Raw genomic sequence first — 16565 nt, 5'->3', positions numbered from 1 at the left:
GTGAAAAGATTACATTATTGTGTTTTATTACATTTTTATTCAAGGTAAAGTGTGAATTTTATAAAATGTTCAAGACATTATTACATTAAAGGGTGTTTCAAGTTTTGGGGTTCAGAGACCAGCGCAGACAAAAAAATTTCCAGAGGCCCCCCAGGTAATCCTCACACAAATTTTATATAACTGTGCTGAATGCTAAAAAAAATTATGTTTTTTATGATCTTTTAGGTCAGTGTTTCTCAAACCAGGTCCTCGATGTGTTTCCCACATATAATAATGATAATAATTTTGAAATTTTGGACGGTGCGATTTTGAACTTCAACATGTTTTGGATAATTGGGTGCAATTTCAGCTCACTCAGTGATTTTTTTTTTTAATATGCTTTATATTTGATAGCAATATTAATAAAAAGCCAAAAATTGGACATTTTCTTTACGAGGGTCGGAGGTGATGGCATGTGACATTGGTGAGTCTGCATGTAGATGTCCGTGCATTCATTAAATGGCAAAAAGGTAAGGTTAAAGTAGGAAGTATTTTTAAAAGGCAGAAAGTAAACAACGTTAACATTTAATATGAAACTTGATTTTGTTTTTATTTTTCTCAGTTCACCTTCAAAATGTGGCCTACCCTGTCGAATTTTTTTGCATGGGTATAAATGTGTACTCTTGGGAGTTGATAGTGTTTATTACACCGGGCTACAATACACTTGAGACTTTTAATGAAACAAATGAGTTTTACTCTTTCCCTGACTGGCTTTTCATTGAAATTTTTCCTGCAAAACAGAGTAAACTTGCTGATCTCCAAGCAAACACGCTCATGATTATGTATTATTGATTTCACGGAGATGATGGACAACATTGTCCCCAAAAAAAGAAGAAGAAAAAAACGAGCATGGGATGGACTTTGCCATCACGCGCGTGCGTGCCTGGCGACGAGATGACCACCAGGGCCGCTTTTTCACTCTGCTGGACTTATTGGAACAGCAAAATGAAGACAGAAGAGGAAGAGGAGGAAGGGAAGATGAAGAAAGAAGGGAGCAAACAATCAATACAAACTTTGTAAAGCCCTCTGCTGGGCTGGGGCCGCAGTGTGTGTGTGTGTGTGTGTGTGTGTGTGTGTGTGTGTGTGTGTGTGTGTGCGTGCGTGCGTGTGTGGATGTGAACAGAGTGGCGGGGATTAGGACAGATCCTGTGCTGTCCAACTCACAGCTGGCTGATGATCCAATCCTGGAGCGCACCAGCCGCCGCGGGACCCCCCGATTGCGTGTGCGCGTATCGGCATGAGCTCGCACCAGTCATGTGAATTTCGCAGACAGGCAGAAACAAATGCACACTTTTCGGACGTAAGAGAAAGAAAAAAAAGAAAGAACGCCGGGAATCAAACGGACGTTCTGCGCTGTGATCGCTTGTGCCGCAAGGCGGACAGAATGAAAGCGGAGAGGCGATCAAAGAGCTCCTTTCCCTCTATCGGGGGAGGGGTGGGGGTGGGGGTTCACGCGGGAGCCTCGCTGCTGTGATGCACACACTGCCGACCGACTAGTGATAGACCGATATGGTTTTTTCAGGGATGATACCGATACCGATGAGGCCGATAACCAATAAGAGAAAAGAGAAAATATTTGTGTCCAAATTTTACAAAATTAACTTTGTTGAAATGCCATTAACTCATTCACTGGCAGCCATTTTCACTGAAGCAACCCCCTTTGCTCCCTACCAAACGAAAGATTAGAGTCTCTTCTTTCGTCAGGAAAAAAAGTGCATTTCTATCTGTTTCCGTTTTGCAGCAATTAGCATTAGAATATAGCTAAGTTTCATCATTATTCACAAATCTGTCTAGAAATTGTGAGCAATTGAGGGTTTTTTTTCAACATGGCCCTGGTTTATCTCTTATACTCTGCTGCCACCTGCTGGCCGTTTTTGTAATAGCTACTGTATGGCCTAGCATTTAAAAAAACTTCTTCTTTTTTAAACGTATAAATATGTTTTTGGAAGCAAATAAGTTAAGCATGTTTGTTAAAACAACTTTTAAATTTTGTAACACTTTGAAGGTTATTCTTTTAATTTTAAACATACAGTATAAGAAATAGACAGCTTTGTTGAAAAATTCAAAAATTGCAGGGAGTTTCCAGGGTTTTTAGCATGTGTTGAACTAAATTAATGACTAAGCAAGTAAAAAGTTCCAAGATGTCAACATAATTTCGTAATTCTAAAACATTTTATAAAGTGGAAATTTAAATAAATCCATAAATTAAAATTTCTGTGTATCTCACTCGAGCAAAAAATGCATACAAATGTAGCTTTTCATTTTATTTTTTGTCAGGCTTCATAAAAGGTTTCAAAAGATCTTCGCAGACAGTAGTCAGGTTTGCATCCACCCATTTTTATTCAAAATTTCAAGAAATGCAAAAATAAAACTGAATTAGAAAAATGGCCCAAAGTTCGCAAAAAAAGTTTTTACGCTTAGACGGGGGGTGGATTGAAGTGTTATCGGCAAAAAGGAAAATGCTAATTTTGCCTGGAAACAGGTTTTGTGAATAAACTCTGGTAAAACCGCATACACGTCGCACATTTTGAGCGGATATTACGTCGCACGTACGTTTGTAGAGTCAAATCAACGTCGGACGATAAAGTAAGGTATGTTTGGGGGGACGACGAAACAGAAATCTTTTTGGAATTAATTAAAGAAGCGAATATTAATGCTATTAATGTTAGATGGGAAACGCTACGGTTTATCAAGAATTACAAAAGTAAACTCATACGACGTCATCGCACGGCACAGTCACTTCCTGTTCTTCTTCTTTTCAATTACTGATGGATTACATTTCCATGGTGTATAGCGCCACCTACAGCGGCGGAGTCCTCTCTGATTAGTGAAAAACTGTCTGAATATGTTCAAAATTTATTTTCGACAAGTAACAACTTTCTGTGAACAACTTACAAATCCTGATGAAAACCCCAAATTGGTTACGTTCGCAAGAATCCACCGGCACCGCTCAGTGAGATACCGGCTATATCGGCCTTCACGTTTGGAAAAAGGCCGACGCCCACAATGATCAAAATGACAAATATTGACGCTGATAATCAGCCCGGCCGATAATCGGTCGATCCCTACGACCGGCACAACCAGACGAGAAGCGAAACGCCGCTGAACAAGCCTCAGCAACTTTTTCATTGAACTACGACTGCAATAAATGAATATTTGTACTATATTCCAATTGACTGGATTACACCTGCACATCTCAGGTAGAAAACGTTTCTGATACTGCAGACAGTGACGAGATAACCTCCTCGGCCAGGGCAATAAATCACAAGTGGCTTTCAATGCTAAAGAGCAAAATTGAATTTGAACGGCCGCCGCCTCGGCCAAGTCAACAGCTGTCCGACATCACAGCCGGGATCTGCGCTGCCATAAAACGACATCACGCACGCACGCACGCACGCACGCACTGATGCGAACGTTTGCGCCAACGGTGACTCTGGTCCAGCTCAATGTCTCGTTCTGTCGTTCTGCACAACTGCTTACAAAACACACGCACACACACACAGTGTGAAACACATGACAGCTCACCATGCAGCCAGTGTGAACGTTAGCGCTGGCCAGATGACAGACAAACACACTTAAACACAGATCAGAGTAAACACACACACACCGCCACAGGGCAGCACGGTCACATCTGTGCCCATCTCAAACATCTCGGCTGCGGGGCGACGGGGGTGACGGCGCGCCCCGGGCGGCTGGCACCGGTCGGTGCGGACGACGGCTGCGGGTCGTCGGGGCAGCAGATGACAGGAGGGGGACAAGATGGACCAAATAGAAATGCTGAGTTTCGCCTAGAGATGTCCGATAGCAATTCTTATCCACACCGATACAAGTACGAGTAACTGACTCTTGAAAAGATACCAATACTTGATACATAAAACTTACAGAGAAAGAACAAAGACAGATCATTTCAAATAGTAAATACATATCCCAATATCTTATTTTTCTTTAAAATTGCCTCAAATGAATGGCAATTTTCTATTCTTGTCATTTCTGGTTCCCAAAACATCCAGCCGTGTATCAGCTAAGGATGTAATGATAACGGCAATATCGCGATATTAAAACTGCCACAATATCGTCGTCGTCATGCCGCGATATAAAAAGCAGCACATGTGCTAAAAAGGCCAGGTTGCTATTTGTGCCATTTCCAGCATCCTCTGGTGGTTAGTTTATTAGTGCATTTTTAATTAGGCATGTTTTGGCCACCTACGTTTTAAGATCCATGCTAATCGCCAGATGAAAGGGAACGTGACACGTTTGAGTTCCTCCGCAAATGTGTGCGTATATTAGCAAGTATGTCCTTTGATGCAGCCTCTGAACTGAAGAAGGTGATTGAAGCAATGGTAGTTATTACCAAAACGGCCAGCAGGTGGCAGCAGAGTAGAAGAGATCAACCAGGGCCATGTTGCAAAAAGCTCTATTTGCCAGTGTTTTCAATGGGTCTGTGAATAATGCTGCAACTTAGCTATTTTCCAATGCTAACCGTTGCAAAATGGAAACGGATAGAAATATACTTTTTTCCTGATGAAAGAAGAGACTCTCAACCAGGTTCCATGTTTGTATAGCAATAGAACACAATATTCTGTGGACCTTGCAAAATCAGTCAAAATCCCGTAAAACAGCCGGGAGCGAAGGGCCGTGCTTCAGTGAAAATGGCTGCGCGTGAATGAGTTAATTGCAGCGACATACTGTATCTTAAAACGAAACGGCACTTTTACAGTACTGACAAATTCATTCAAAGGTATGTAAAATGACAGGAAAAAAGTCATTGCATCGAATTGAAAAAATGCTTTAGTAACACAATTTAATGCAAAATTAAAATGAACCCAATTAGTTGATTAATCGATTAAATAATCGATCGATTAGTCGATTCCAAAATAATTCGATATAGTGACAGCACTAAATGAGTTCCTAAAAATAAAGCATGAGAATGGCACCACCTCTGCCTCAATTTGAGCCAGGAAAAAAGATGAGATGAGAAAGGGCAGAAGATGGAAGTACGCGGAGGAAGGAGGGGGGCCGCTGGCGGGGGGGGGGGGGCACTAAGGCCACGCTGCCCTGCATGTTTGTGTGTGTACGCCAGGGACAGGAGGAAAGGCTCAAGTAGCAGTTTGGCGCTGCCGGCGCTGGCTGGGCATGGGCCTGGTGGCACAGAGTGAGCGAGCGAGCCAGCTTATGTGTGTGCGTGTTATGTTGCGGCATGCCTAACAGGATTAGCGCTGACCTGGTGGGGTCCAGTTGGTCCCGGGACCACGGCGCAGCGGTTGCCCACGCGTCTTCATGTGTGCGGGCTTTCCTTTAATAGGATTAAGCGCTACCTGGTGCCGATACAGTTGGCGCGCGGGGTCCGAAAGGGGCCGAGGCCGGGGCCGAGGCGGAGGGCGGCGCCGCGAGCGCGTTGGCGCGAGAGACGGGATTAGGCGCTAACCTGGTGAGGTGCAGTTGGCGCTGGGCGCTCGCCAGCTGTTCGGACAGGCTCAGGGCTTGGGCCTGCCATTGGCCGCCGTCCCTCTGGACCACCTCCAGACGCTGCCGGCAGCCAACCAGATCTGAGCTCAGCTTTTCCACTTCCTGTCCCGCGGAGAGACATGTTGAAAAGAAGCGCAAACGCCTCTCGCATGACCTCATGCCAATTTATTCGTATTTGCAACTCTGGAGATAAAACATACAAATCTGAAATATATAGTAGAAAAGTTATTTTTTCCCCCCGTAGTTACCAGTGTCAATAACGGCCATTAATAGTAATATTAATAACACATTTAAATTTTTTTAAGAGTATCTAGCTATCTATCTATTGCTGTCACTATCAAATATTTGTATAATTGATTACTGTATCAATTATAAAATAGACTAATCGAATAATTTAATATTTTTTGTATTTTGCCTCAAAGTGCATTACATTAGCATTTTCCCCCTTTTGACTGTTTATTAACAAAAGATTGTTTATTTGATGGATGTTGTAGTCACTAACCTTTTTGATACTGACTGTTACTTTCAAGTATTTTCAATTGAAAAAGTAAAAAAATAAATAAATTATACAATACAGATTGATAACAAATAAGAGGAAAACACATTTAAGAGAAGGCAAATTTATACATAATTTGTGTATCAAAAATGATTTTGTTTCTTAGGCAATGTTTAATTTCTTTCTGCATTTCCGTTAGCTAAGCTCTAACCTACGACGCCGTATTAGGCCCACGTATAAAAAAAACAATTTTTTTCTTCTTTGAGGTCATTTAATGGAATTTGAGAACAGTCCAAACACAAAGTATAGTATACAAATAAATATATCATTGGTGTCGTTCCAAAACCATGTACCTCCAAAATGGTCACTTTTCAGGAGACCTCAAAAACGGTATGCTTGTTCAACCATTAACATTACATCATCAAAGAGAGCAAGCCATTTTTAACACTTTAGATTGGCCAATAATTCCTAAAAATGACATCCACATCTGCGGACTGACCAAAATTATAGATTTTTTGCAAAAATATTAAATTTGCCAAATTGCAACTTGTGAGGTTTCCGCCTGATGCCAGCAATATGTATAATAAGCAGGGACAGGTCAATTTGGCAGGGCTGATTATCGGCATCTGCCTAATTATTATTGTTATTTAGAAATTCTGGAAAACTTTTTATGGCATGTTGATGATCCTGGGAGCTCCCTGAAATATTTACTAAAATTTGAAAACAAAGATGTTTATTGTCTGAAATTGCAACAGAGAATTGGCGATTGCATTTTTTTATTTTTTTTGACGCCAATATTTTCCCTTTTACTGAAAATTAATAATGATGTTAAATATTGGTTATTGGCCTCCTTGAATAATAATAAGCGGTATCGGCCTTGAAAAAAACCCCAAAACATTATTGGTCTATCTGGAATAATAGGCAGTCAAAGAGGCATGTTGACTGTATGAGGTTTTTTTTCTTATTTATTTATTTTTACGTTATTGTAGTTTATTGCGATGCATCAGTATCAAGTGAAATTGTAACCAACCTGTGTGGATTTCTCCAGCTGCCTGCTGGTCTTGGACTTGAGGTCCTGCAGTTCTCGCTCGGCCTCCTCTTTCTTGAGTTGGGCACTACTGAGTTGATACTGAAGCTCTGCGCACACCTGAAGCCGACACAAATGATTCAAAGAATTTACATCAATACTAATTTCATTCATAATGTCACATCCATTTCTGTCATTTCTTGTACATGAGACTTTTAGAGCATCCCATTTTGTTTTGTTGCAGGTTCAAATTCACAACATCATCATCATGTATCTACACATTTTGTTACTATTATTTTAATCAGCACTTCTTTTTTTTGCAACTGTTATACAGGAAACTATATTTTTTTCTGCTGTGGGTAAAAATACAAAACAAAACAACAAAATATTATTAACTGATCATTATGATTTTCTATGAAATTAATTTTTATTGAAAATGTGTATTTTCTAGCTAAAAAAATGCTAATTCCCAAACACGTATTGTGGTCATGTCCTAGTAGCAGTAATGTCATTATTATCATCATGTCATCATTTAGACATATTAACATTGTCTGATAGACCATTTGAAGTGTTGGAATATATTTTGAAGCCTCATTTCTTTGCATGCCCTGGGCACATATGTGGGCATTTTAACCAATTTAGCCAAGGCTAAAATCCATGAATTCATTTTACTTATATGAATGAACTAATTATTACTGGTTTTCATTTGAATTGATATTTAATTCAAAGCAAGAAGTGCTAGAGAAGTACAAGACCATAGCTATGGTTTTGCTGCCATCCAGTGGAATTAAGCGTGATTACAATACAAGATGGTAAAAAAAAAAAAAAAAAGAGATTTGAATAGAGTTTGTGGTTGTCTTGATTGAAACAATTATGACAAGAGAGGAATATGCTTATAGGTTAGCACTAAATGTTTATACTTTGCGGTCGTCGTGTTCCACACTGGCAAGTTGTCGCTGCGCATCTTCCAGCTGATTGGTCAGCGAGCTCTTGTCGGCGTGGAGTCGGTCGAGGTGGCCCTCCAACTCTGCGGCACGTTGTGACAGCCAGGCCACCTGAGGCAACACACATGCACAAACACACAAACATTTGGACATCAGGAAACTTTATTGTGAAACACATCAAGTGGCGGACACTTTGAATGACATTACATTCACCAGCATCTTATCTATAATGATGTTATCAACTTGAATGGATCTTTGTGTGTGTGTGTGTGGTGGGGGGGGGGGGTGTGGTGAAAGGGTGTAGCACCCTATAATGTAATAATTTCCTGAAAATGTATTAAAACATACAATTAAAGTGTTCAAAAATGTAATAAAACCCAACAATGTAATAATTTCACCAATAATGTAATAAAATAAAACCCTGACTGATATTGTAATAGTATTTTTACAGCTAATGTAATCCCTTTTAATAAATCATTGGGGATTTATTACATTTTAGGTAGGTATTTTTCTCTCAAAACTAATCATGTAAAACTTAGACAGATAATCTAATATTTGCATTCATAGAAAAAAAAAATTTGGAGTGTGAGTGTTGACATTTTGGAGTTAAATGTTTCGGAGTTGATTTCAACCTGCAAAGTGTGTTTTTAACTTTGTTTAAACCAAAGTCAGTGTTGGAGTCTGCCACAAAGACTTCTGGGAGTACGAAGGAAGTTAAATGTAACTGTTCTTTTTTTTTTTTTTTAATGATGTTCATCCTTTATTGTTAAACAGAAGTTTTGTGTTATAGCATGTGGCAGCCTATAAATGTCATCATTTTCATATTTTTGGTGTGTTACATTATTGGTGAAAAGATTACATTATTGTGTTTTATTACATTTTTATTCAAGGTAAAGTGTGAATTTTATAAAATTTTCAAGACATTATTACATTAAAGGGTGTTTCAAGTTTTGGGGTTCAGAGACCAGCGCAGACAGAAATTTTTCCAGAGGCCCCCCAGGTAATCCTCACACAAATTTTACAGAACTGTGCTGAATGCTAAAGGAATTCAAAAATTATGTTTTTTATGATCTTTTAGGTCAGTGTTTCTCAAACCAGGTCCTCGAGTACTCTATCCAGCCTATTTTCCATGTCTCTCTCAGCCAACACAGCTGAGGATCGTTATCAGGCTTCATGCAGAGCTTGCTGATTCGCTGCTCGTTTAAAACACATGCATGTGTTGGTTGACAGAGACTTAGAAAACCGGCTGGATGGATAGGGGTACTCAAGGACCGCGGTTGGGAACCCCTCTTTCAGATGAATGATTTCCAATGACGAAATCCAGATCAGCTATCATTAGGGGATTCTTTTTCTTGTGTTGGATGTCATTGAATTGAGCAGATGTACTTCAGGTTGTGGTGAGTAGCCGGTAAGTTGCATTTACGGTATTTGCCAGCTCCTCCTTCTGCCTGAGGCCCTCGCTCCGTCCTTCTTCTCTGGCCTGGACCAGTTTGTCCTTGAGGGACTGCGCGTCGCGTTCTCGTTGCGCCGTCAGCCGGGCCAGCTCCCTGGACAGCTGCTGGCACTGCACTTCCACCTTCGAGGACACCCCCAACGAGTAAGTGAGTTGATGGCTCATTAGAAATGGACCCTGTTTAACAGTTAGACTACTAAATCAGAACTACATTTTCTTGATTTTCACTTCGGATTTCTGTCTCTGAAGCAACCCCCTTCGCTTTCCGGCTGTTATACTGGATTTGGACTGATTTTGCAAGGCCCACAGAATATTGTGTTCTATTGCTATAAAAACATGGAACCAAAAGAAAGATAAGAGTCTCTTCTTTCATTAGGAAAAAAAAGTATATTTCTATTTGTTTCAGTTTTGCAGCAATATAGCCAGGTTTTATCATATTCACAAACCTGTTCAAAAAAGTGGGGGAAAGAGCTTGTTGCAGCGTGGCCCTGGTTGATCTCTTATACTCTGCTGCCATCTGCTGGCCGTTTTTTGTAATAACTACCATTGCTTCAAGCATTCTCTTCAGTTGAGAGGCTTCATTAAAGCCTTCTGTATGCTCTAGCAAGCATAACAAAATATATATAAAATGTTTAAATACGTTTTTGGGACCATGGCAATATTTAAAAAAAGAACGTTTTTTTATATGTTAGTTAAAGATCGAGGGCATGATTAAAAACTCCACAAACAAATTCCCCCCAAAATTTTGCAGATGCCGTAACTGATTAAATGATTTAGTTTATTAATGAAAGTAACCCGTGTTCTAATCACTTAAGTGTTACACAAATATTGGCATCAGCAAGGATGAGAAGAAAATCTTTCCATAATTCAAATTCAAGAATTGTAAATAAAGATTCTGAATGGTCTTTAAGTGCAATAAGTCAGGACTTTCATACATGTGAAAAAATAATTTTGAATTCATGTGAACAATACATTTCAAGAAAACACTAAGGTACAAAAAAAGGCCTTTAAAATTCTATTTTTTTATGAATTAAGGGGGGGGGGGACATTAAAATAATCGAGTCATAGTTTTAGGTTCACAAAGAAAAAATATTTGATTTTTTAAAATCAGCCCTCAAATGTTTTATTTCATCCAGCCCGAGCAGATTGTAAGTCACGTGACCTCAGCTTTGTGCAGGTGAGCCTCCTCAGCCATCTGAACGGCGTCCTTGACTTGCAGACAAGCCGACCACTCCCGGTGCTGAACCTCCTGCCGAGCGGATCGCGCCGTGCTCAGAGCCGCCAGCAGCTCGTCACGCTCTCTGCGCATACATGATACACACGTACAGTTAACATCACCGCCATACAGCAAAGGGAACAAGCGCCGCACTGTGTTGTGTCTACGGACTTAGTGAGTCGTTCCACGGCCTGGACGTGCGCGTTGGCAGGGGCGCCGGCCAAGAGCGCCTCCTTCTGTGCGCACTTCAGACACAAGCCGGAAACGCGCGGCGCGCCGTCGGCCCGCAACGCCGCCGCCACCTCCTGCTCGCTGCGTCTCAGGCGACCCGTCAGCTCCTCGCACTCGTTCTGACTGAGCGAAAGATCCCTCCTGGGGTGAAAGAGCAACAGGAGGATGAAGGTAAGGCGGGGAGGCTTTAGCAGCAATCAAAAGCCTGAGACCAACCTGAGGGAGTTGGCCTGAGCCTCCAGTCTTTCAACTTGCGCCTGATGCAGCAACTTTAATTGTTCCTGACACGCACACAAAAACAAACATTACATCTTGTCACTGTTTTGTAGTTACCAAAAAAAAAGTGTTGTTACAAAGCGACAAAAGACTATTTGTAGAAATGCATTCCCCATAACTATATCAAATCAAAATGTATTATTAAAAAAAAATAATAATAATAATAGCCAGACTAAGTGCCATTTCTGCAGAAATTGCGTGATAATGCTGAAAGCTAAATGCTAATAGCTGAATGCTAAAATGAATGCTTATGAAGTAAATTGAAAGATAAATTATGTGAAAATTACTAAGTATTAAATGCAATGGTAATTGAAAGCTACTCTGCTTTCAGCATTCCCACAATAATAATAATAATAATAAATGTTTATGTGCTAAATTAAAATATACACCTTATAAACTTGGCTAAAAATTGTGAACTGAAATAAATTTTTACAAGAATTTAAGCACCTTTAGATGTCATTTAATATGATCATTATTAATATGGAATAAAACATTTGTGTACATCTTCATGAATAAATAAATAATAATAAACATAAAAAAAAATTAAATACATATGGTTGAAATGACACATACAGTGGTACTATAATAATTGATGTTTGTTTGAGTATAGTATAATCCTTTGTAGAAAATATTTTTTTATTGCAAATTAAAATAAAATTATATATTTGTGTTGTTAATAGTAATATAAAATGTGTTTTGTATTAGTATGAATTTATCAAAATAAAAGATAACCAAAAATAATTAAAAAGGCGCTTGATTCAAATTATAATTGTAGCAATAACATTTATATATAATACAATAAATAATAAAATGATATATAATACTATAAATAATAAAACTAACTGTACTATATTCTGATTTACTGAGCTGACCTGGTCATTTTATTGACAGAGCTGCAAATTGGAATCAAGGGGAAAAGTTTACAATAAACAAAATTAAATAATAAATATATGATTATAGGAGTGGTCCATTTGATGTGCAGTGCTTATTTATTGAAGTGGACAACACACTTTGCAATCAACTGGGACACCCATCAACAAAACCAAAAAAGATAATTATTATGAAATATTATTTTTAAGGCTGCACCATGTAAGTGTTTAATGAAATATAAAATGTACTTATCTTGTATTGGATCACATTAGATTTGATACCTAAACTATAGTGATCCTGTGTGTGTCTAATATTAACACATATGGAGCCCATGACTTATTGTGTGCGGGGCAGGGGGCCACAAACCAGCTCATGTTTCCATGCGGTGTGTTCGCCTTTCTTGACCATTTCCCTGTCGCTTGCCGATTCGTTCACCTAAAAACGGAAGACAACAACATCAACTGTGGGAGGATATCCACATGTGGTTGCAGGATCTTTTTGAATTTAAAATAATAAAAAGTAGGCAGCTGACAATGGTCATTCAATTGGAACTGCAACCCCCCCCCCCCCCCCCCAAATATAATTTTTTTTAAAAAAAATAAAAAATAAATAAAAAATAACTAGCAATTTCAGCCACGGTGTGACAAGTGGATGTTTCGTGTGTTGCAACTCTTTCTAAAATTGCATAATATACATCCTTTAAAGTCACAGCAACAAGCTCTTTTAGTAAATGATGGGCTTCGAATGAATTACATTTATATTGTTTTATAGAAAATCTTTTTTTACTGTGCAGTTTGGAAGCGTGTGGTGTTCCTTTGGAGACGCATCTGTGTGTTTGGTTTTGAGCTCGGCGCGCAGTTTCTCGTTTTCCACCACCACCACTCGGACGCGCTGTTTGAGCCCCTGCTGTTCTTCCTGTCACACGCACACACACACATCAAGTCATAAAACCAAACCAGCTGAACACATAATGGGATTTTCAAACAAACCTTGCAGAATCGGACTTCAGCCTCCAGATGCTGGATGTAATCTGGCGGGTTGTGAGTCACCGGGACCAAGTCCTGACAATGACAAAAAGTCGAAAACAGAAATAAATTAAAAGTTGCAGATACTGGAAATAAATACATGTACTGTTTTTAATACTGCATGTAAATGCATAAATGTGTATAAAATAGGGCTGTCACTATCAAATCTTTTTAGAAATCGATAATACCATTAATTATTCCCTCAAATAATCGAGTAATCCGATGCATATCATTTGGTTGGATGTCTGCATATATGTACATAAATGAGCCGAAAAAGAAATGTATGTATGTATAGAATACATAGTTAAATAAATAGATATACTATACATATAAATTTCGATATAACACACGTTTACTCCACCTTTGAAGGAGAGAGAGGAGCAGGCATCTCCCTGCCTTGCTTCGATAGGAGGCTCTTCAGTTGATTGACTGTGCAGCAACACACACAAAGTAATTGCAAGCTTTTGATTTTCCACATTTAAAGTCATATTACCGCCTCCTTGAATTGTAAATATTCTAAATACTATAAGGTTTATGATTACCGTAACAATGATGCTAATTTCTGATAGCCCATTTATGGCGTTTCACACACGTCTGCGTCGGTTTTTATCACTGTAACATCTTTGCTTATTTCCATTAGCTTGTCTTTGATGTTTTGCTTTATAAGTAAACATTAAGCTAGCAAACTTTCGTTTAAAAAAATAAATAATTTTTGGTTGAAGATGTTGTTGTTTAAATAATATACAGCGTTGAAATCTCATTTGTTTTATCTATGCAAAGTGACGAGAGGAGCTTCATATAGTCAGGCTCACCATTAAACCTTTTTGGGCTGAGTTTTCTTATTGGCGGCAGCGCTCCTCCGTCCCTGTCGCTGCAATAATTATATAAGGTGCGTCACCTGCTTCGCTCTGCTTCTTCTTCTGGCTCCATAGAGGCCGGTCCTTCTCCGTTGTGGGGGCCGTGGTGCCACAGTTGCCACCGCATCGGACCAGCTCCTGCTCTTCACCGTCATTGTGGTGGGGCTGCTCCAGAGCACCGCTGAGCTGCTGCAGGCTTCGGTTGGCCCGCTCTGAAACACACAAGCAGAGGTTTATTACATTATATATCCTTACATTTTAGCACGTCCGCCTCCCAGTGCAAAGGTTGTGAGATCAAGTCCGGGCTTCGGCCTTCCTGGGTGGAGTTTGCATGTTCTCCCCGTGCTTGCGTGGGTTTTCTCCGGGTACTCCGGTTTCCTCCCACATTCCAAAAACATGCATGGCAGGTGAATTGGACACTCCAAATTGTCCATAGGTGTGATTGTGAGTATGGTTGTTCGTCTCTGTGTGCCCTGCGATTGGCTGGCAACCAGTTCAGGGTGTACCCCGCCTACTGCCCGAAGCCAGCTGGGATAGGCTCCAGCAACCCCCGCGACCCTTGTGAGGACAAGCGGTACAGAAAATGGATGGATGGATGGATGGATCCTTACATTTTCCAGAGCGCTCGTCCTCGTTTGTGTCACGAGTTAGCTGCAGCCTAGCCCTGCTTAATTTGGGACACTCTGGAGAGATTGCCAGTTAATCACAAAACATTTACTGACAAACCTTTACTAGCAACATGACAAGATTTTCAAATAATGAAAATTTGTCAACATGCAACAGTCTGGTTGGAAAGGCCACTTCAACCTGAGAACTAACAAATAAAAAATGTTTGTACAACATTCTCCTCATTTCTTCCATTGTGTCTTCTACTTCTTTCTATTAAAATATCCACCAGAGACATCAATGGGTCAAAATTAGGGTCATGTTTTAAATGCTCACTCTTGCCCTAACAATTCACCGTAACTAGCGCATATGGAAGGTTATTGGTGAGAAAAGCAGTGTGGGCAGCAGAATATGTCATGTACGTAAGCAGGCAATCGTTTTTGTTTCTCAATTTATTTCTAAGAGGGGATTTTAGAAACATTTGAAGTAGTCGTCCCATGTTTTGTTTTTTTTAGACCATTCCGCAAAGATGGCGGCCACTTGTCAGGTTGCTACCTTCACTATTATCTGCATTACATTTTATAATGATAAAGATGAGCTGGCCGGTTTTGTCAACCATAATAGAACAAAAACATTTAGTGTAACTCAACAATAAGTAAAATAACTGAATCCCAAATAAATTTGTTGTAATAGGAGGTTGAATATTGGTATAGCTAGTAAACTGTAACCCATTTAAGAAGTGTTGCAATTGTACCTAATGTTGTGTCCAGTGTATACTTTAATCCAGTGGATCCTAAAAGGCAACAGGTGGCTTTAAGATTTGAGACTGAATGCAAGTCGTTAAAAGGATTAGAAGATGATTCAGTGTTATTTACACCCCCCCCCCCCCAAAAAAAAACCGCAGTTGTCATAAACAATCATCCAGCACTAGTAGTAAATGTGATGCTGCCTGTCTTGAACGCGTTGCTAACGCGATTGCTAATTAGCTACATCAGCGAATACACACAAAACAGCGTCCACTCACGCCTCAGTTGTTTCTGATAAGCATTATGATGCTCCGCTTCCTCCTCGTCCGAATGGAAAGGTTTCATTTACTGCACTGAGTAAGTAAATGTTGCGATTAGACAGGCTACCTAGTACCTAAACTGCACGTAAATAACAACTTTGAGCCGCGCGTAGCAACTTTGAAATTGGAGTACTTGTTTTAGTGACTCACGCGTACTGAAGGGGCGGTGTTAATTCAGTCGCCGTCGCCGCCCGGGGTTTCTTATTACCCTACCTAACTTGTCGTCCAAAACGAGGCAACCCCTAAAACAAAGTAGCTTCAAGTGAATGCTGGGAGTTGTAGTCAGTATTCGTAGTGCAAAAGTTCAAGCTCCTTTCAAATACGATTAATAAAATGAAATGAAAATGAAATCTTCTCTACTTTCAATTAATTTAATTAATTGATGAAAATAAATTAATGAAATTAATTAATGAAATAAAAAATAAAAACGGACTGTACGGCACTCCAACCCACTCTACTTTTAAATTCCATCGAATTAAACTGTCAAGCTCAAATCAGATTGAATTATATCATTACATTTATTTAAATTTCAAAGTAAAATTCAAAGCAGAACTTACAATGCAGAACACATTATGTATTAATTAAGTATTCGCTCATTTTTAAAAAAGTTTTTATTTTTTATTTTTTATTTCAGCTATAGGCCTACATGCGATCCTTACCGGTGCTGTCTTTAATGACTGTTGCACGTCAATGCTTCTTTTTATTTGAGAAGAAAATAAACACACGCATGCATATATATGTAAACAATTGTACATACACAACATAATAAAAATAATATTTTTTTGCTATGTCATCATTGTTCTACCAGTATTCAATAAAAATAAAAATAAAAAGATTATGTTTGAAAAGGGTATAGGAAGATTTAAAATAAAATGAAATAAAATAGAGTAAAAAGAGACAGTAGAACGTTGATCATGCCATGCTTCAGTTTAGTGTGGTTTTAGTTTTATTGTTTTTACCTTTTGAATGAAAATTTGATGTACTGTTATTTAA

At 39.2% G+C, this 16565-nt stretch overlaps 1 protein-coding gene across 4 annotated transcripts in view; it reads right to left on the bottom strand.

The window, feature by feature from the left end:
- The window catches only part of sdccag8 (SHH signaling and ciliogenesis regulator sdccag8), a 49841-nt gene extending 34158 nt beyond the window's left edge, over nt 1-15683 (bottom strand). For 3 of the 4 annotated variants that reach the window (XR_015096880.1, XM_086093017.1, XM_086093016.1), the window contains exons 1-13: nt 15531-15683; nt 13942-14112; nt 13405-13472; nt 13008-13079; nt 12805-12933; nt 12385-12453; nt 11089-11153; nt 10813-11013; nt 10588-10726; nt 9396-9548; nt 7949-8083; nt 7032-7148; nt 5465-5607 (exon numbers count right to left, since the gene is read on the bottom strand). Coding sequence is in view for 3 of the 4 variants with exons in the window: in XM_086093017.1 (XP_085949143.1) it covers nt 5465-5607; nt 7032-7148; nt 7949-8083; nt 9396-9548; nt 10588-10726; nt 10813-11013; nt 11089-11153; nt 12385-12453; nt 12805-12933; nt 13008-13079; nt 13405-13472; nt 13942-14112; nt 15531-15597 (1529 nt within the window). In the remaining variant the exon portion in view is untranslated. Of the gene's footprint in view, nt 1-5464; nt 5608-7031; nt 7149-7948; nt 8084-9395; nt 9549-10587; nt 10727-10812; nt 11014-11088; nt 11154-12384; nt 12454-12804; nt 12934-13007; nt 13080-13404; nt 13473-13855; nt 14113-15530 lie in introns of those variants that run through there. The other variant, XM_086093018.1, reaches the window with a different exon arrangement.
- Nucleotides 15684-16565: the final 882 nt, after the last annotated feature.

The sequence above is a fragment of the Leptonotus elevatus genome, chromosome 13 (genome assembly GCF_054856555.1).
Source record: "Leptonotus elevatus isolate MCC_2025b chromosome 13, RoL_Lele_1.0, whole genome shotgun sequence".
Lineage (NCBI taxonomy): Eukaryota > Metazoa > Chordata > Actinopteri > Syngnathiformes > Syngnathidae > Leptonotus > Leptonotus elevatus.
The sequence above is the reverse complement of the archived record's forward strand: the minus strand, read 5'-3'. Positions and strand labels throughout refer to the sequence as shown.